General features: G+C 31.2%; 1 protein-coding gene and 2 non-coding genes across 3 annotated transcripts; 2 read left to right on the top strand and 1 right to left on the bottom strand.

The window, feature by feature from the left end:
• Window positions 1-7,123: 7,123 nt before the first annotated feature.
• Window positions 7,124-7,213, top strand: LOC118050867 (small nucleolar RNA U54). Its single transcript, XR_004687937.1, has one exon. It is a non-coding gene; the product is annotated as a small nucleolar RNA U54 (small nucleolar RNA).
• A 96-nt stretch (window positions 7,214-7,309) lies between these two features.
• LOC118050868 (small nucleolar RNA R64/Z200 family) lies at window positions 7,310-7,405 on the top strand. Its single transcript, XR_004687938.1, has one exon. It is a non-coding gene; the product is annotated as a small nucleolar RNA R64/Z200 family (small nucleolar RNA).
• Window positions 7,406-16,342: 8,937 nt separating this feature from the next.
• Window positions 16,343-20,266, bottom strand: LOC118050858 (beta-glucuronosyltransferase GlcAT14B). Its single transcript, XM_035061337.2, has 4 exons — window positions 19,493-20,266; window positions 19,322-19,397; window positions 19,125-19,240; window positions 16,343-17,269 (listed from the first exon to the last, which is right to left on the bottom strand). Exons 1-4 carry the CDS (start codon window positions 20,070-20,072, stop codon window positions 16,755-16,757), a joined length of 1,287 nt encoding a protein of 428 aa, XP_034917228.1. The 5' UTR covers window positions 20,073-20,266; the 3' UTR covers window positions 16,343-16,754.
• Window positions 20,267-20,489: the final 223 nt, after the last annotated feature.

Genomic DNA, 20,489 nt, shown 5'->3' with positions numbered 1-20,489 from the left:
GAGTTTGTGACTCGTAAATCGCAAGGAAGAGGGATAAAAATTTAGAAATCTAAGGTGCTTTTAAAAAAAAAAAAAAAACCTATTTTTTTAGTGTTTTATACTCTCACGGCTCATAAACGGTGAAGTAAAAATTTTTGAAATGTCCTTGATTATAATCAACGCTTCCATCAAGGATGTGTGCAGATTTATTATTCCCAATAATATTTTGGATATTCATCATTTAAGGATTTATTTATCCAAACATTAGCGGTGAATAATAGATGAATTCTTCTCGAAATAAGATTTTTATATTTTTTGGAATATTGGCCAATACCCTTTGGAGTTTTACAAACATGTTATAAAATCCAGAAATGCAAGAAAATAATTTTTTGTTGTGTTTAAGAAAGTCATGCGAAAACACATTTTTCGAAACTTCAAATATATATATATATAATGTTTTCATGCATACGGCCAATACCCTAACATGTTTTGAATTCTCTTTTTATATATATATATATATATAAAAGAAAGTCATGCGAAAACACATTTTTCGAAACTTCAAATATTTTATATATATATATATATATATATATATATATATTTGTCACATTGCGTTGAAAACCAGGTCTTTTAAATACGAGATTTATGTTTTTACAACATAAAAATACAAAGTAAAAAAAAAAAACGATATTACTTGTTTTTTAGGGGCTGGGTCCAGCTCAACCCGTGTGGCTGGGCTAAACCCAGCAGGCCTAGCCTGGTTACTGGCCCAAACCAGTGACCTGGCTGGGCACAAAGGCATGCAACTCACTCACGCATGCCTTGGCCGGTTACTGTTCAAGTGAATTAAATTTCATTTAAACAGTAACAATGCAACAAAAATGCATGCAAAGCTGGTAAGAAAAGAGAGAGAGCTTACCTGCGAACCCGGTTTCTTCAGTCCTTATTGTCTGCGCTCATCTGTTGTCCTCTCGCTTCTCTATTCTTTCCGGTTTTTTTTTGCTTCCGTTTCTCTTCTCTCCCTCTCCTCTGTTCTGTTTTTCTTTCTCACAGTAACAAAAGGATGAAGGAAAGCAACTCCCTCTGTTCTCGTGTTGCTAGAAGGGAAGGATGGCTTCTGCTGATTCTGCTATTGCGGCTAAGGAAAGATATGGCTGCGGAGGAGGCTCCAAATGGGCGAGTGGCTCAGCTCATTTCTGGTTGTTGTTGGTGCTGGCCATGGTTCAGCAGAGGTGGTGCTGCTAGCTGCTAGAATTTTTTAAGGGAGGCCATTCTTAGGTTCCGGTGTTGCTTCTCTGTTATTGTCGAGGGAAGGGTTGGATGTGGCTTCTGGTTTTGAATGTTTATCTGGGGGGGCTGAGCTGAGGGAGAGATGGGATGAGTAGAGAGTCGTTTCCTGTGGTTGTGTTGATAGAGAGTGAAGGCCTGTAAGTGTTGTTCACAGTGGTTGCATTCTGGGGAAGTGAGGTCTGGAGAAGGAAGAAGAGAAGCTTGTGTGCAGAGGGAAAGTTTTGGCTGAGAAATGGGGAGGAGCAGTGATGGTTGTTGTGGAGAGGGAGAGCTGCGCCAGATGCCTCTTGGTTGGGAGAGAAGACCATGAGTTTGTGTTCAGCTAAAAAGGGAAGGTCGTGCGTGTGGGAGCTGAGGGAGGAGAAGAAAATAGATGGGGAGGAGGGGAAGACTACAAACCAAAAAAAAAAAAAAAAGGAGAGGGGGCGATGGCTTGGTTTCGGCCGGGAGAAAGGTTTAGGTTTTTTTTTTTTATGGTTGCCCTAAATTCTCTCTTTAAAAATTTTTTTTGTTCATTGTAAATTTTCCTCCCCCCTTAACTATTATGACTAGATGTTCATTTATATAGAAAATCTCTACACGAGTTATTTAAGAAAATATTGCAATAATTATTGCAGAGATTGTCTTCTATAACTAGCAGCAACAAATCCTATATATATGGTATTTTATATTGCAAGTGATTATTTTCCATAACCAGCATGAATCAAATCATATATCTATGGTATTTTATATTGCAATAATTATATATGATTCAGTAATTATCTACTTGACATATTGCTCCCTTAATATTAGCCTTGATGCTCTATATTATCGCCACATGTAAACCCTTTATTATTATTTTTTTTTTTTTTTGAAAAATTTATCAAAACATAGGTCAAAAATTGGGAAGCAACATAATAATAATATAAATAATAATAATAATAAGTTAAAGAGTACTTTGAGATGTAAGATTAACGTGAGGATTCAACAATGATAAAAACAAATATCATGGTTAGAGGATCCACTAATAGTATTAGAAATAAGTATAATATAAACTCTTTTTATTAATCAACTAGAAACCACACACGAAGAAGTTCCACTTGAATGATTTATCCTTAATAGTTCATTATAAATTTTTAAGATGATCATATTAATTATCTTATTTTAGTAACACCATACTTTTAAATATTGTCAGGAATTCATGATGCTAATTTATGTTAACAACAAATCAAGTTCCTTTCATAGCACATATGTAGGTTATACCATACGGTTGGCTATAAAAGTGTCAAGCATTTGTTTTACCAAGTGTTATACAATATAAATCTCGATTAACCATTTAACAAGCAAGGTATTAAAAATTAGTAAGATAAAAAGATAAGACATATTAATAACAAGTTGTTTAGGATATAAGCATTGAAGTCCATATTGAGTTTGTATTATACTTATTCTTACACCATTAGTGTAACCTTTTCACCTTGACATAATAAACTTAGCTAAACATAATGAAGAAGAGAAACATAAATAAAAAAGATAAGAATATAAATAAGATACAAGTTAACTAAGTAAAGAAAAGGAAATGAAAAGCATAAACAAGATATTAATGAAAGCAAAACTTAAGCATTACAAAAATATTAAGAGAGAGAGTAAGAGCAAGATCTTGATATGAACAACCAAGATGCCTAAATGCATGGCAAATGCCTCCTTTTATAGGCCAAAATGTGTAACTATTGATTTGATGACTAATTGTTGAGTGGGTGGCCACATCTTGACTTGGTGACAACCTTATCTTCTTATCTGAACAAAACATCATTGAGAATGTCAGAATTTGAACAAACTTAACTCATGAAAGTTCTAGAAAATTATCCCAGCTTTCTAGAAAAAAAAATTGAGGTCATTTGGACTTCTAGAACTCGAGATATGGGCTAAAAACTAAACAATGTTTGGGTTGTAGGACATATTCAAACTTTTCTGTTGTTGCTACAGTTTGAACTTGAAAACGGCCTTTTTGAATTTTACAATTCCATGAAAGTTTTAGGCCTATGTCTTAGCTTTCCATCCATATAAAGCAAGCCTAAATCCAAGATATACAACTCCAGATATGGCCCAATAACCGAACAATATTCCAGTTTAGACTGAATCATCATCTCTTTTCTAAGTTTGACACTCTCTTTGTCTTTTAAATTTCAGTAGTTAAACTCATCAATCAATCCTTTGATTTATGTGATAGGCCTGCATTTAATATAAACATTTACCATAAATTAAAGGTATCTTATTGTATCAAACTTGTTATTATTAAACATGTTTTTGTTAAGGAGTTATTGATACTTCAAGTGCAAAATAATGATATAAAACCTTGATAAAAGTGCATTTTTAAATACTAATCAATGTGGTCTATGATAAACTATGCATATCTGTCATCTATTTTCTAGGGATATACCCCATAAACTACTGGTTATATTTTGAAATAGGATTCAAATAAAAATTTGTTAATATAACTCCATATGAGATATAGAAAGGTAAAAGACCAAACTAATCATGCTTAAAGATTTGGGGATGTGATGCTTATGTGAAGTGTATCGTATATAAAAAGCTAAAAGTTAGGTTAGATAAATGTAAGTTTATGGGATATCTATAAAAAACTATTGTATATTATATTTATCATCTCATTAAACAAAATGTAGTTTTTTTAAAATATGTTACCTTCCTAAAGAAAGGACTTTATCTTAAAAGGAGTAGTGAGAGGAAAATAAAACTCAAAAAAGTTCAAGAACCATAAACTAACATCCAAATAGAACTCGAGCTTAAGTTTATAACATTAGATGTTCATTTTAGAGCTCAAAAAACACAAAAACTCTAAAGATCTAGTAGGACATGTCATATACAATTAGATACGTACCTCTCATAGAAGTTAAGAATGATGAGTTTTTCATACTTGGTTAGCTTATCAACTACATAAAAGACATATCTAATATTGATTTTGCGAAATGGCTTGAGGCTATGAAATCTAAGATGGATTTCATGCATACCAATCAAATACGAACCTTAGTTTATATATCTAAAAGGATAAAACCCATCGAATATAAGTGGGTCTTTAAGATTAAAAAAAAAATAACATGGATGGTAATGTATGGATATACAAAGGTAAAACAAGTTGTCTAATGTTACATATAAAGACAGTGGGTGGACTTTGATAGAACCTTCTCTTTGATAGTTATGATAAAATCTATAAGGATTCTACTTGTTATAATTGCATAGAACAATTATGAAATTTAGTAAATGAATGTCAAAAATGCATTCATGAATGGAAAGCTTCATTAAATTACATATATGACACAATATAAAGGTTTTGAATATAAAAAATTTGTTAACAAAGTATGCAAGCTATAAAAAAATCAATTTACGGACTTGAGCAAGTTCCAAGGAGTTGGAATATCCATTTTGATAAGATAATAAAACAATTTGATTTCATAAAAAAATGGATAAGCCTTATGTTTATATAAATATGCCTTTTTCCAAAGCTACTACTATCTTTAGGTAGGTTTTGGCTGTTTTTTAGCCCTAGAGCATATATTCAATATAGTAGGAAAACCATATATTCCTTGTAAAAGGGCAAGTATGTCTTGTATTTTTTTTTTCTTTCTATCAACAAACCAGATTCATAAGCATTTAGTAGAAAGTCTTTAAAAAGACTAGTAGAATTGTAGGTTGAAACACAAAACTCTTCCCCTATTGGGTATAAAGCCTTTAATTAAAGCCATGTCATGCAAAGTAATAATTTGCATCTGATTAAAAAATGTGTCATTTGATTTTGAATAAAATAGGGAAAAAAGGCTAATATTTGCTTACTAGGTTTGATAGTTATTCTTGACAGCTAAATAATGATCTTTTGATACTTCCATTATTCACCAAAGTTTTTTTACTTCCTACCCAACCATATGATATAATTGACAAGGGCAGTGCTTGGCCATATTGGGATTTGTTTATTTCATGTTTTACAGTTTGCATAGTCATTTTATAGGTGAATCCTTTCTTTCTCAATGTCTTAAGCAAAGTGGCAATCTTTTTCTTGTGCCATTTTTTTTCATAAAACAAGATGAGACATTCTCCATCCATAACACAAGACAAAAAATCTAAAAGGATTTGATAATGAGAGATACTCATAGATTTTGATGGAGTATAGCTCAAGACTATCATTATTGCTTTAAGGAGGAAGAAAAGTGTTTGGGGTTCTAGATTGAATATTTTTAGAAAACTTTATAAGGTTAAAAGGAGAATTATAGATTTTTACAAAAGACGAGGAATTGTAAGTAAACTGAGAAATCTAAAATCACACCTAAAAGCTAGATCATGAGTAGTTTTTAAAATTAAACTAATTGGATGAGATGTTTGACATGTCAGACATGTTTTAAAACAAGATTGATTAATTTTAGGTAAATATTATTATTTACCCAATCATACTTGGTTGATCTGATTGACTAGTTCCAATATAAGTGTAATGGAGTTAATATTCTTTTATTTACAAAATAAAACAATATGAGGAGCATTGTTAACACCTAAAATAAACATATATATGTCAATCTTAAAGAATAATGATTGTTCAATCCAAACAAGATAAAACAAGTGGAAAAAAACTGAGATAATCAACCATGTTGAAAGACTCCTTGATCAACTAAAAGAGTTGAAAAGTGCATCTACTAACAAAGTTTGAACATATGTATATCTAGAATATACAATCTTATTAAGAGCAATAGTTCTTAACATAATAACTAATCAAAAGTAAGAGATTATCTAGGATTCATATGTGTATTAATAAAAAATGAGTTTAACTTCTATTAGGATTTAATAAACATCTTTATATGATAATAATATATGTGTAGGATTAGAATTATTTATGTAAGTAGGATTAAAGTTTTGTAACAATATAAATATATAAGTATGATTAAAACTTTGTAATAATACAATATTATTATCTATGATAGTGAGCCCCATATATTTTGTAATTTTGTATAGCTAGTTTTTTTTTCTTTTTAGGGTTTTTATTGCTTTCTTTTATTTATGATTTTGTGTTTATTGATATCACTTTAGATTCATGTAATTACTTTCTCACTAAACTCTTTCTACGTGATGGTGATTCTTATAATAAATAATCATTTTTAGGTTCTGTTCCAGAATTTCATTGTTTCATCATCATATATTCAATAATAGGTAAATTTAATTGAAAGAAGTTAGGTAGTATTATAACATTAATGAAAAGTAATTAAAGCACACTGAGAGCCAAAAAAAACAAAAGATATTAATAATGACAATTACCTAAGAATGATTAGTGGAGACTCATTGCTTTTCGGAGGTTCTCATTGCTGTTCGGTGGTTGTACTACGGCCCAAAAGAAACAACGGCTGCAGGCTGGGCCTCCACGGGAGGACAGCTGAAGGGTGAAGCACAGTGTTTGGTATTACAGTGCCCATAAAAACAAACGGTCTAGATTTAGGGTTACACCTCTATAAATAAACCACTTTTGTAGTTTTTTCTGATTAACCTAGCTGCGCTGCCGAGGGAAGAAACCATCCTCCGCTCTACTTCTTGACGATGTCCCATCAGTCGATGATGTGATTCTTGGTATTTCAGCACCTGATGGTGTTTTCTTTGTTTAAAAAAAATACTTGTCTTTTGTTTTTATTAAAAAAATTTCTTCAATTATTGTGAGATTTGATAAGTATTTTAATTGATCTGCGTTTCTGATTTTACCGTGACTGATATCCATTTAGAACACTCTGATATCTGTTGCTTTTTTTTTTTTCTTACATGTAAATGAAATTACTTGGGCTTTGATTTTGCATGAGATTTAGACTGTTTCTTTTAAATGAATTAATGGTTTGGCTCTGTGATTGTATGCTCCATTTGGGCAATATACGCTATTCTGAGATCATTCTTACATGAGCTGAAATCTGAAGAAAATATGAGAGCTCTTACCATTGTAGTAAATCATATTTAATTTTTAATGACCTATAATCTTTCTCTCTTTTTTTTTTGGAAAAAAGTTTGCAAAGTTTTTCTTTCAATACTTCCGCAGTGATGAAGTCATGGAATAAGATACACATGTCAGACTTCAGAGATTTTTAATCGATGAGAAGAGACTTCCATAGCTTCTGAGCAGAATTGCCTTCAACTACGTGTTTTCTTTCCTGCCTACTCCTTTGTCTATATATATTGTGGGTTCACAGGTCTGAGTCGGCCTCTTGGATTTCCAACATCACTTTTACAAATCTTCCCAATGCTGATTTTGAAAGAAATTGACATATAATTATCCTTAGTATCTGAAGGATAGATTTCAGGCTCTTTATGGACGGATTCGTGATCGTTAATGTGTGCCCGGATGTAAAATGCAGGCGCGACGTTTCACAGTAACCACCACTTCAAATAAATGGATCTGTATCCCCTGATCTTAGCTCAAGAATCTGCAGAGTGCTTTCTACCAGAAATTCTTTTTGCTGAAACGGTTAAAAAAAGTATTTGCAGATTTTTAATGTCTTAAAGAATTTTAATTGAAACTGAAGATCTACTGGGAGGGTTTTAAAGTACTGTACCGGAGTTGATCTTTGAACGACTTGATTGTTTGGTTGTGTGTTTTCTGGGCTGATAATTTTTTTCAATGTTTGATCTCACAAAAAAGAACAAAATTCTCTTGAAAAAGTTTCAATGTGCTAGAAAATTTTGTTTTTTTCTTTTAAGACATTCTATATTGTGCTTCTATAGCCACTTTTATTTGAGAATAATAAAAGAGAATAAACATGATTTGATATAGCTAATACATTTAATGCTATAATATTTTAATTAGAATATTATTGATGAAAAAATAATTATTATATTTGTACTGAGAAGTGGATTCCTAAAATTTAAGTTAAACCACTTAAGTTTTTTAATATTTGAGGAATAATGACAAGTTATTTGATATTATATTTTATCTATAAATATAAATCAATTAATTGTTGAATTAATAATAAATTAATTTATTTAATTTTTTAGTTCTATTTTATTTAGGATTGAGATTTATATTTGGGACAATTTATTAGAGAACTTAATGAAACACATAAAAACTATTAGTTATAAATTAAAATGAGATGATTAATCAAGTGTGATTGATTGTAAATAAATTTTAAAAATTGAAGACTAAAATGTAATTAATATAGAAGATTATAATTATAAACCTATAAATAATCAAGTAATAATTTAATTGAATAAATTTATCAAATTAGCCTAAAATAATATATGTGATATTATTCAAGGGGCAAATTGAATTGATATTTTGATATTTATAGGGTTTTTAGATTTTTTTTATAAATAAAAGTTATGCTTCTTATTTTCTATGGTGAGAAAAGTATAATATGTAAACACCTAAAACATAAAAGGTTAGCATTTTAAGGTATAAAAATCACTTTATCCTAAAAGGGTTTAGGAGAAAATGAATTAAGGACAAGTTGGTCAAAATTAATTTTATCATTGAAAAAAAAAAAGGAAAAAAAAACTATATATAATATATATGGTACTTTCAAAATAATTTTCATCAAGAAAATAATCTTCTTTTAATAAAAAATAATGAGTACAATTTCAAAATTTATATTGTGATAGAAAATATTGGTTTTTGGTTTTTTTAGATTAATATTGAAACCATAGTTATAAAACATGGTCAAGGCTTGAGTCATGGGTTGGGAAGTCAACCTAGGCCCACTCGAATCAACCTTAATTTTTTAAAAATGATCAAAACAATATCGTTTTAATAAAAATAAATTAAAAAATTCAGCTACTGATGAGAATTAACAAGCATCACAAAGGATCTAATAGAGGTGCTAATTAAGCTAATTACAATGTCTAAAACTAAAAGGATGGATGTGAGGTTTGGTGAGATTTTCTAACATGATGGATAAACAAGATGTGATGATTGCTAATTCGCAAGAAAGACGATCCCAAAGGGTTTCTAATGCAAGGAGACAAGAGAAATTGAGGTTCCAAGCTATGAATGCTAACGATAAATTTTATTGTATGAGATTCATCAAGGTGAGCAGGGATGAACAATTTACAATGCTGATTAAAAGAATAAACTATTTACTAAATGGAAAGCTGCAAATCAATGCTAAAAAGACTCAAAATGATGATATGGTGATTCAAAGCAGCCAAATTTTAAAACTAAGAGTGGGAAGGATGAAAGCTTATTATATTCTTATGATTTGTTGTAAAAGAGAATGGAAAAGAGTTTCTAGAAAAATATTGATACAATAATTATTTAATGTCAAAACCTAGCTCATTCACTAAAGGAGAAAAGGAAATTTAAGCATGAAATTCAGGAAGAGATGAACAATGATGTTTATAAAGTTAGAGATTACAATGCAAAATAAGAGCCAAGTTCTAAGATTTGTGATAATTCTAAAGTTCTTTTACTAGATAATAGAAGTGAAATAACCAACACAATTGAAAAGGATATCAAGAATAATGATTATGAAATCAATCATTGCGATATGAATTAGGAAAGCTTAGGTGAATATGATAAAGACAATAATAAGAGTTTGTTACATTTAGAGCACATACAAGTTGTACTAGCTAATGACCATAATGTAATAAATCTTTCAATTGTTCTTATGGAACAATGTGAGAGTTTATTAGATAGCTTTAGGATGAGAGAAAATGGTTTTTTGGATGAGAAACTTAAGATGAGAGAAAACAATAAGTTGGCTGAAATGAGAGATAATTATAAGCTGGTGAAGAGGAGAGAAAGAGAACAAGGACCCCTTATTAAGAAAAAAGATAGTGTTAGGGGAAAAACAAAAAAAGTATGGGAGGTTTTATGTAAGAAAAAGTGTTGTTGATAATGTTCTTTCTACTAACAAGCCTACGTAAAATAGTGTTTCTATTTCTTTTTTGCAGGATTATAAGAACATATTATCTATAAATGGTGTTCCTATTATTGATTCAATGATGAATTCTTTTGAAGAGATGGGGAATGATGAGAATTAATGAACATCACCAAATTATCCATTAGAGGTATTAATTAGACCAATTAGAAAGTCTAAAACTAATAAGATCCAAAACAACTTGATTAGGCTTATTTGTGATGTTTGGGTTAAAAAATTGCAAATATGTCAAGCTAGGCTTTCATGTGCTGTTAAAGCCATATCAAAAGCTATAGATGCAATTATATTGAGAATCTAGTTGGTATGGAAACTAGACATCTTGAATTTTCTATCCATATATTATAGCCTAGTAATTCATACAAACTTAATATAATTAATTTGACTCATTTAAAGTATAATTAAGTTCTTACACTTAATTAAATCATTTAATGTAACCCAAATTAATTCTTAAACATAATTAAACATTTAATTTGGCTTATGATTAAATCATATTGGCCTATTAAAATTCTAATTGTCTCTGGTCTTAATTTGTATGTAGATTTATCTAATAATAATTTAATCTTAATCTTAAATTTGCATTGTCTCTCTAGTCTTATGTACAACGAAGCATAATTAAACTTCTAATTCAATCAAAATTATAGCTTGATGTTTCTCTATATTTGAAATCCTCCTCAACCTGCTTTTATCATATCGTCAATCTTCTTGTTATTATTATTTATTTTTTATTTTTTATTTTAAAAGGAAAAAAGGGTAAAATGTGGGAAATAACCCAAAAATAGGTTATGACATTAACCATGAACGTTTAGCTTCCAAATTAACTAATATTGTTGAAATATTATTGAAACTAACCAAGGATGTTTAGCTTCCAAGTTTCTTATTCTAAAGTAGAAAATTATGGAATTTATAATGGATGGTTACACAAAAATTTACAAACTTCCTTTTAAGTAATGAACTTGAAAATGTGAATTTCCAAACTCAATTATATATGTTTTCAATATTATATTTTGAGATAGTTATACAAACGTAGTATGGTATTTGTTCTTCAAAATTTAAGAGATTATAAAAGTATTATATTAATTTTTATTTAATACATCTAAATATAATTACCTATTCTTCCATTTATCATTTTCTTTGCTTAACTCTTTGATTATGTTTTGTTTTTCTTATGTTTTTTTATATATATATTACACACACTTCTTAAATGAATTTAAAGAATAAATTGATAAAATTTAATTATTAAGTCATTAGTAAATTATTAAAAAAAAATGCATGCTTGGTTTTTAGGGGAGTAAACATAATTATTTTATTTTATTTTTAATTCAAATTACACTTTGTCAAAATAATTAAAGGCAATTTCATATCAATTCTATTTTTTTTAAAAAATGAAAACTTGTTTGATTGGCTTCAAAAAAAAAAAAGCACTTGGATTGAATTGGATACTTGAGTTATTAAGACTAGTCTTTGGACAATCTAGGCTCAATACTTAGGTGCTTTGTATCTAACCAACCTCAACCCAACACTTCAATGCTCATATTGATCTTAACTTAGTCCTTGGGGTTATGAGCTTAACATTTGAACTTGACTCTATACGCCCCCAACCCTATCCTAGTTTATACCCTGAGCACTTTAACCATGTTAATGTCCTAAACGCTGGATGTTTCGAATCGATCTTGGCTCAACCCTTGTGCTTCATACACCTAGTTCCGAAGCTCCTCATAATTTGCTCTAGCCTAAACATTGGGTAACCCAAACTTGGTCTCATCTTAGTTTTAGACTAACTTCTGGAAGTCTCAAACCTTGCCCCTACATAAACTCTACTCTTGGCCCAAATATTAAGTTCTCCAATTAGGTCTTAGCTAAACATCATAAGCCTTGGACCTTGTTCCAAACTAACTCCCAGGGTGCCTTGGACTCGTTGTACCTCGAGCATCCATACTAGGTTCTAATCCAAACCCTAATGCCCCAAACTTAGACATTGATCTCAACTTGAAAATCAAGTGCTCTAGACAAAGGTCCCAACTAACTCCTAAGAATTTCAAATTGGTCTAACTTGAACTTGGGCCTAGTCTCAAACTGACTCTAGGTGCCTTAAACCAAGTCTTGGTTTGAACCTAGAAGCCTTAGATCCAATCTTGAACTAACTTTTAGGCTCTTAACATAGTTCTTGGCCTAAACTTCACACACCTCAAATCCAATCTTAGCCTAAACTTAAGCATCTCAGACTTCAACATTAGTCCCAACTCAAATCTCAATCACCCTATACCGACTCCCTGGTGCTTCAAGCTTAATCCTGACCTGAATCCAGAGTTTGTAAACTTTTGAAACTACTATCAAAACTTGGTGCCATTTTTATTTTTTTAAAATCAAAACTAAATACAAATAATTCTTCATTTATTGATTTTTTTATATAATGTTGTACATGTGCAACGTCTCGATGATTATCCTCTTGGGTCAGGATCTCTCTGGTGATGGGAAAAGAACAAATAATTCTTATTTCTTATTAGTAAAAAAAGGATGGAGTCGCCACCTAGTATTTTAGTCACTAAAAACTCTAACTGGTTTCAGAATCTAGATAAAAAGACTGGTTGTGTATAGAGAGGATATATCACCCCTAATACACCTTACCTAAGGTAAGCTACAATTTTATTTGTCTGATAAACTAAAATGATGTTGTATTTTCTAATAATTGATTTGTCTAAGGTTTAAGAAAATTCATCTTCAATAAAGAGGTCATTATCTTATCAGGTTAAAACCTAATTGTTCTAATGTCAAATAAAATAAAGTTTATTTTTATTTAATATCAGTAATATATCTTATGTATAAGTTTATAATCTTGTATATTAAAAACATAAATTTTTTGGTGTGTTTGAAATGTAGGCCAAGTTCTCATGAATTTAATAAACTGATTATTAAATCCAAAAATGCATGTAAGAATATCAAAAAAGTATTTTTTTTTATAAAAAAAAAAAAAAAAAACTAAGCAATGCCTTGATATTTTTATTTTTATTATTTATTAAAATATGATTTATTTTTTATTTTTGAGAGATTTGGTCATATACAATTTAAAATAAAATTTGATTTCTGAAAGAAAAAAAGAAAGATTTTTTATTGTTGTTTTTGTGGAAGGAAACTGGTTTATATAATACTAAAAAAGTACCTTGTGTGTAGGTAATAATTTCAAATATTAAATATATGGAGATAAAAATGTAGGGAACTCGCAATTAATTGCAAGATAATCTTCCAAAAATTAGAAAGTTTATCAAAACTAGACCAAGGCCATGTTTGGAAAAATACAAATAAAGTGTTTTTATCAAGCCATTTAAACATGATATCAACTCAAGATGAATTATCACTCATCAACTTAAAATCAAGCAACATTAAAAAAATCTACATAAATCTTATTAATTTCACAAACTTCGTTCAAATCACATACTAACTCAAACGACTCAACACCAAACCAAACATAATCGATGAATAAATAATCAATACTCAAATTAACATGAATTCAATCACAATCCAAAAATCAATATGTAATGTTTAAATACCAATCACATCCTTAAAAATAAAACCCTCAATCCAACACAAATTACCAAATTAAAAAACATATGTCAATTCAAATCAAATAATGTTCAAATAGTCCAAAATTTATACACAACTATAAGATTGTCCTAAAAACCATATTTTATCAATTTATCCAAAACATTAGTTGAGGTTATGGATTGACCTTTCAAGATGTTTGATGTGTCTGGAGTATACTAAAATTAAGGTTGGAAACATAGGAACAATGATGGTACGTGGTCTCCACGTGCCGCTGTCGTAGACAAAACCAAAAGAATGGGTGAATCTGGAAAGGTTTCCCATCTTCTTACTCCTTGTATTGGCGATGATTCTTACTGTGTCTTGTAAAAGCAAAAAAAATATACAACACAATCGTCTTTATTTTCTTCTTCCTCTCGATTCGTTATTAGTGAGAGGGGAGTTGAGGTCATAAGCTTAATGAGTCTGTGTATGTACTGGAAAAGAGGAAGAGGACTATTATAGCTCTATCATGAATAAGTTTGGATGGTTGATGACGATTATGTGTTATAGCTCATGATGGTTGTGGACTACTGGGAGAGAAATGAGTTTAATGGAGGAGCTTGAGGGTCACATGTTATCGATAAGTGTTGGTGCTGTCATTGTCATCATTAGCAATAAAAAAGGGAAAGAATGGAGGCCATCATGTTCTCTTTTTTTTTAGAAAATAAAATCTCAAGTTGGTTTTGCTAATAGTGATTGGATCTCATGACGGTTAGTGGGAGGAAAAGGGGTTGTGTTGATCGAGAAAAGAAAGCTATGAGTTGAAAGGGTTGATGCTTTAATAGCCAATTAATAGTTTTGGAAATGAGGTTGGCTGGTGGCATTGCCACTCATTGTGATGAGTGATGGTTGCTGGTTTTGGAAGTCAAAACTAGAGCTTGTGAGAAATGGTTTTTCTACTTTATAAGAGTGTGATGGATTGTGGCTTAGGTCACTGGTAGAGAAGGATAAGAGGCTAGTAGATAAGGGAGATTGGTTTTTAATTTATATAAGGGAGGCTCTATGTTAGAAGATGAGGCTTTATCTTTTATATTTATTTTTATGGATGGATACATCTAGAGATTGTGAGCTTGTAGAAGGGTCATGTTCTTTTTTTTTTTTTTCTTTTTTTATGTGTGGAACAACCATCTATTTATAGGCAAAACAAACTTGTCCTTTCCTCCAAATTGCTTAGTACCCAAACAACTAAAAAAAATTTGATCCCTCATTTTTCTTGTTCTTTTTTTTCTTTTTGCACTTTCAGTCCCCATGTTCAAATATTTTTGTTTTTTAATTTTCTTATTATTTTTTTTATATTTTGATAATTTTGAAAGAAAAAAAACAATGTCAATATCAACTCAATAAAATTGATCAATGATTTTGAAATGAGCATGTTAAAAATCAAACACATCGAAAGTAGATTTTTTAAATTTTTAACTCTCTTAAAAATATGTTGAAAATACTAAAACCACTCAATGCATCAAAAATATATTTTTGTTGTTGTTTTCTATTTGTTTTTGGATTTTTCAAAAAAAGCAAGTAAAACGAGTTCAAAATATTTATGATCACATTCATCCACACAGACACCTTAGCTTGTTAATTAATATTCTAATTTATCAAAAATAAAATTGCCCTGCTTAAAAAGTTTTCTAGGTGGACCACTAAATGTATGTTAAATACACATTAATAGACCCCTTGTCTTATAGTTAAATGGTAGGTAATTTTATGATTTCTATTCATGGTGATTTTATACATATTTATTTATCAAATAAATATTGTATTATTTAAGCATTACTTAATTGCATATTTATGTATAGTATTAACATACTATATTTGTGTGAATTGGGTGTATATTTTATTAATAAATTGAATATACTCTCTATTGGATACTTTAATTCTTATGCATTGTTAAGATACATAATAGAATAATAAGGTATATAAATAACTCAATATCATTAGAATGTATGATGATAGAATTCTTATAAGAATTGTAATTATTTAAATTTATAGTAAAAAAAGCTATGTATTTTTGTTATTATTTAGATTTTTAAAATAATCATAAATATGTACCAAGTAGGAGAACATACAAAAATGTAAAACCCAAAAGCATAACTTCATCGAGGAGAAAAGCTTTTGAAACCAAGTAAAATAGTTGGTTGCACTTAGAAAAGGGAAATATTGTTTGTTTATTTATTTGATTGTGTTTGTTTTCTTAAAATTAATATTTTTAATTATATTTTTATGATGTTAATATGCTAATGTTAAAAATAAAAAATTATTATTTTAATATATTTTTAATTAAAAATTATTTTTTAAGAACATTATACATTATATGTACTATAATATTATTATTATTTTTTTTTATTTTGTTTGGCAGTAGAAAAGGAGGGAATTGTGGATAAAAGGGGAAAGATTGACAATGAGGGATTGAATGTGTGTTTATTTGGCAAGAAGGATAAAGATTTAAAGAAAGAAAGAATTGGAGGGATCCCTCCCGTCCTTTCGCATTTATCATATTCAATCCTTCCAATATGAATCAGTGAAGAAGGCAACAAAAGATTTCAAGAGTTTTCCTTCCCGATATGCACCGAATTGTAGCTGTTACACGTAAAGCAGTTTGATACAAGGAATCATACCGTAAAATTCCAAGGAATTCCCCCTCCTCTTTTCTAACATTAATTTTGACAAATGTGCTTCGATCTCATCATCAATCCAGCACAAGATATAAAGATAATGAGTGATCCAATCATGGAAGATACAGATGTTAAGAAATGGCAAAAAAACAAGAAAATTGGGCTGCCTGGTCACAAGGATGAGTCGTCATCTATACCATGATACTACTGCGTTAAAGTAATCCCAGCTCTATAATTGACATATCCTCCACACAATTCATTCTGCCACTATCATTCTATAAGAGAGACTGAGCATGCCTCCGCATTTCTTTCATCCTGCTAAGGCAATACATATTACCTGAATCAGAGTCTCCGCTCTTCCCAAGAAAGTAACCCCATGGTATCACAAATATACCTTTGCTTTACATATACGTTACTTGCACTGCCTTGGTTGGAAATTTTCATTTGATAGCAGAGAGCTGATCAATGACTGCAACCTTTTAGCTCCAGGGCCAGGTCTCAGGACAGTTGTATTACCAATAGCAGAGCATGGATCAGTTCCATTCTCCCTACTTCCTATGCACCAACCACCAGGAGTAAACATGCCTGGACCACGAGACAAGAGCTCAGAATCAATTTTGTCAAGCACTGGATCTTCATGGGGGAACTTTCTAGCAAATGGAGCATTGCTCTCAATCATCCTTTGCATGTCAGCAACGTTGAGGTGGTGTGGATGCTGCTTAGGAGGGTTGTCCCAAGATATAAAATGCAGATCGCTATTCACAGTAGTATTGAGAAATTGTGGAGAATTGCAAATGACAGTGTGGAAGTAACCTTCAGGGGAAGATATAAAGTTCGCATAGTACATCAGTACAGTTCGAGGTATATTATCCCATCCCCATATGGTGTAATCAATAAAAGGACGAGATAGTGCCATCCAGGCAGAACCTAAAGCAGAAAGCAGAAACTCAATTATATCAGGGCCCATCTAAGCAATTACTATCATGCTGACATTAAATTCAATAAAGGGAATCATGTGCAAACTTTAAACCATCACGTGAGCAATTCAGTTGTGATATAGAAGACAGACGCTAGATGAAAAATACTTGCACACTCTGGCGCCCCAAGAAATCAAACAACGGTTTGCTGTGCATCAAATATTGAATGTAGTGTGTTACATAGCTCAGGGTCAACAATAGTAGGTTCTGTTTAGTATCAACAATGTAGAACCAAACTGGTGTCGTCATCATAGTCTACAGCCCTGTGGTCTATATTTCCACATATTCTTTCCATCTTCTGACAAAGGAAAAAAAGACCTCAGCAGCACTTCTGTAGGCTATTAGAATAATATACAAGATGAAGAAGAGAGCTGTTCTATTACCAAAATAAAAATAAATAAATAAAATACTGCACTTAAGACTGCAAATTGTGCTCTCACTCATGTAAAACAAACATTTAAGAGACAGTTGCATATTGTTTGGAAACTACTTGACCTCGGCTCACTAGAAGTGCTTCCATTTGCTAAGGCACTACAGATGCCAGTATCATTATTTCTTTGTTCCATGAAATACCAGTTGAAAATTAGAAATATCAAAACATTCCAGGTCTTCCTAGCTTGTGTTCTATAATATAGATATCCAAAGATGGCCTAACCTAAAGAAGAGTAGTCAATCTTTCTAAATGCCTATGCTTACCCTTCTCTTCCCTTACTCCATCAATAAATAGCATCTTTATAGCCACACCCCTGTTTCCCTCTGTGCTTAAAAATAGAAAGATCCCTAGAAGCCTATGCCTGTAAAACCAGAAGTTGCTCCAGCTAAAAACAGTGGAATAGGCACAGCTGGACAAGCAAAAGCTCCTCCAGCTACTAACTAAATCGTCTTGAGCAACAGAAGCTGACTCTAGGTCAGATCTCTATACTCACTTAGATAAAATATGAACACTTTTTGGAAAACACTTCAATCAACATACTTTGGGTCCAAGGAAATCCAAAAATAAAAACACAAATTACTGATCAGGCAGCCCGTGTTCCATCTCAAGTTCCAACCAACAAACTGATTTCAAATGCAGCTAAATTTTAACAGAATCCAACAAATAGTTTCAGGATAACATATATCCAAAAACCAGGGATTTTGCTGGAGGGTTCAATAAATCCACGATCCTTGTCATGGATCCTAATTTAGATTTCTTTAACCTGACTAAACAAAAATTAAGCCAACAGGTATTAAAACACTTCACAAGTATCCATAACTACAATACCAAGGCTGAACAGAAAGTATCTTCTTGACCTCTATTGCAGTAATACAACTGTCAATACCACATAAACCAAGGCTACAAAATTATATCAGAATCTATAAATGAAAGTGATAGGAAGAAGTGGCACAACTGCTCTCAGAGTTCATGACATGTATATACCCTGTGCCTGTGGACTTCTTGTTATTGAACAAGGGGTGTATTGAAGGATTTCTAGTTATGTCAAATTTGATATAAAGCTGATTGCAAGCAGGTCATCTTTTTACAGTTATAGATCCATTAGTAAGCAATTTGCATGTCAAATCCTGGCATTTAGAACATGTTCGCTCTTAGGAATGTTCTAATCATACAACACCGTGTTTCTAACTAAATCGTTCCAAATACTGGTGGAAAAAGCAGTAAAAGAAAAGGGAAATCTTGAATCATGTACTGAAGACAAAGATCAACCAAGGAACTTGCACTTGCCACATCTAAAGAATCCAAGAGAGGAAGTTTAACAAAGCAGGTAGAAAGTGACATACTTTAAATTCAAGATTAAGAAATTATGTACCTGTAAATAATTTAAATGCTGTTGGGACACTCCTCCTCTGTGTAATCCAAAAAACATCAGCTTTCTTTGTCATATACAACCCGGGATCTATAATTATTGGCTTCGCCCTTTGAAACCTATAAAGAATCATCAAAAACCAATTAATAATCCCCATGACTAAAAAATCACAAAAACAACAAGAATGAAACTATACTAACTCTTTCCATCCAATGTCACTTGTATGATCAATAAAATTAAGATCCCGTGGCAGAGATGAAAATGTATGCAACAGATCTACCAAAAAAAAAAACCAGCATCAAAATCATCCAAACTTGAAAAAGAAAAAAAAATCACACCTACAAAAAGAGAATCAGAGCCACTAAGCTTACCATCCTGTGTAACAAGTGGATAATCAGATGCACTAAGATTAATAAACCAATCCCAATCTCCACCTTCTCTCAACAAGATAGCAGCAGCATGTAATGTATTGGCAACCATAGTGGGTCCTCTATAAGTAACAAGATTAGCTTTACTGATCATTCTTACATTACCGAACCTGAGAAAAACAGGATGGTGTTTAACAAAATTGCTTAGATCTAATCTCTCCTGAGTCGAGGATTCCCTGTCCAAATGAACAACATATTGGTTGTTGGGATGGTAAAGAGCTTGTAAAGTCCTCTTCAACATGTTGGCATCACCAGCAGAACCAGAGATTACGTAGGCAAATCGAGGGGGTGGAGGAAGATTCGAAATGGGTAGTGGGTGGATCTTTGTTTCAACAAATTTAGAGCTGAGAGAAGAGAAAGAACGGTAGAAAGGGAACACAGAGATGCCGTCAGAGGTAGTAATTGTTGTAAGGAAGAGAAGGAAGAGAGAAACTAGAGAGCCAATTGCTAATGGAAAGATCCATTTTCTTTCCATGTTTTGGTGGTGGCGTAAGTGCATGTAGTAACTCTTCAATCCCTTCATTATCCTTTTTGCTTTTGAGTTTTATCAGAGAAACCCAGAGAGGAAGAGGAGTAGTAGTGGTGATTAAGGTTCTGGTAAGGAGGGGAGTTTCGGAGGGTTTATTTTTAGGTAAAGGGGAAGTGGAGAGTTGAAGGGACAGAAGGGGTGACTTTGATCCTCGCCGTGACACGAGGAAAAATAATATTCGTTGCAGAAAAAAGGGTTATGAGGATGGATGTCGTGGTGGATTATTAGAGATAACCTCAATTTAGTCACAAACTTATTTGCTCATTCTCGATTACTTCTCAAATCTATAAACTTTATCAATTAGGTCCCAAACTTATTTGTGTTCTTTTATCAATTTGATTTTCACTATTACTCTATCTGTTTGAAAGTGTAAGTTGCGGTTGTTTTTTTAAAAAATTTTTATTTATAAAA

This window comes from Populus alba, chromosome 4 (assembly GCF_005239225.2).
Source record: "Populus alba chromosome 4, ASM523922v2, whole genome shotgun sequence".
Lineage (NCBI taxonomy): Eukaryota > Viridiplantae > Streptophyta > Magnoliopsida > Malpighiales > Salicaceae > Populus > Populus alba.
This window is presented reverse-complemented; position numbering and strand designations above follow the sequence as displayed.

Bases quoted from the DNA above. Each gene is read 5' to 3' on its own strand.
- LOC118050858 (XM_035061337.2), bottom strand. From the start codon at position 20,072: ATGAAGGGATTGAAGAGTTACTACATGCACTTACGCCACCACCAAAAC. The intron at 19,398-19,492 runs GTAAGCTTAGTG...TTTTTTTGGTAG, and splicing joins TCCACTTGTTACACAGGATG to ATCTGTTGCATACATTTTCA. The intron at 19,241-19,321 runs GTTAGTATAGTT...GATTCTTTATAG, and splicing joins AGTGACATTGGATGGAAAGA to GTTTCAAAGGGCGAAGCCAA.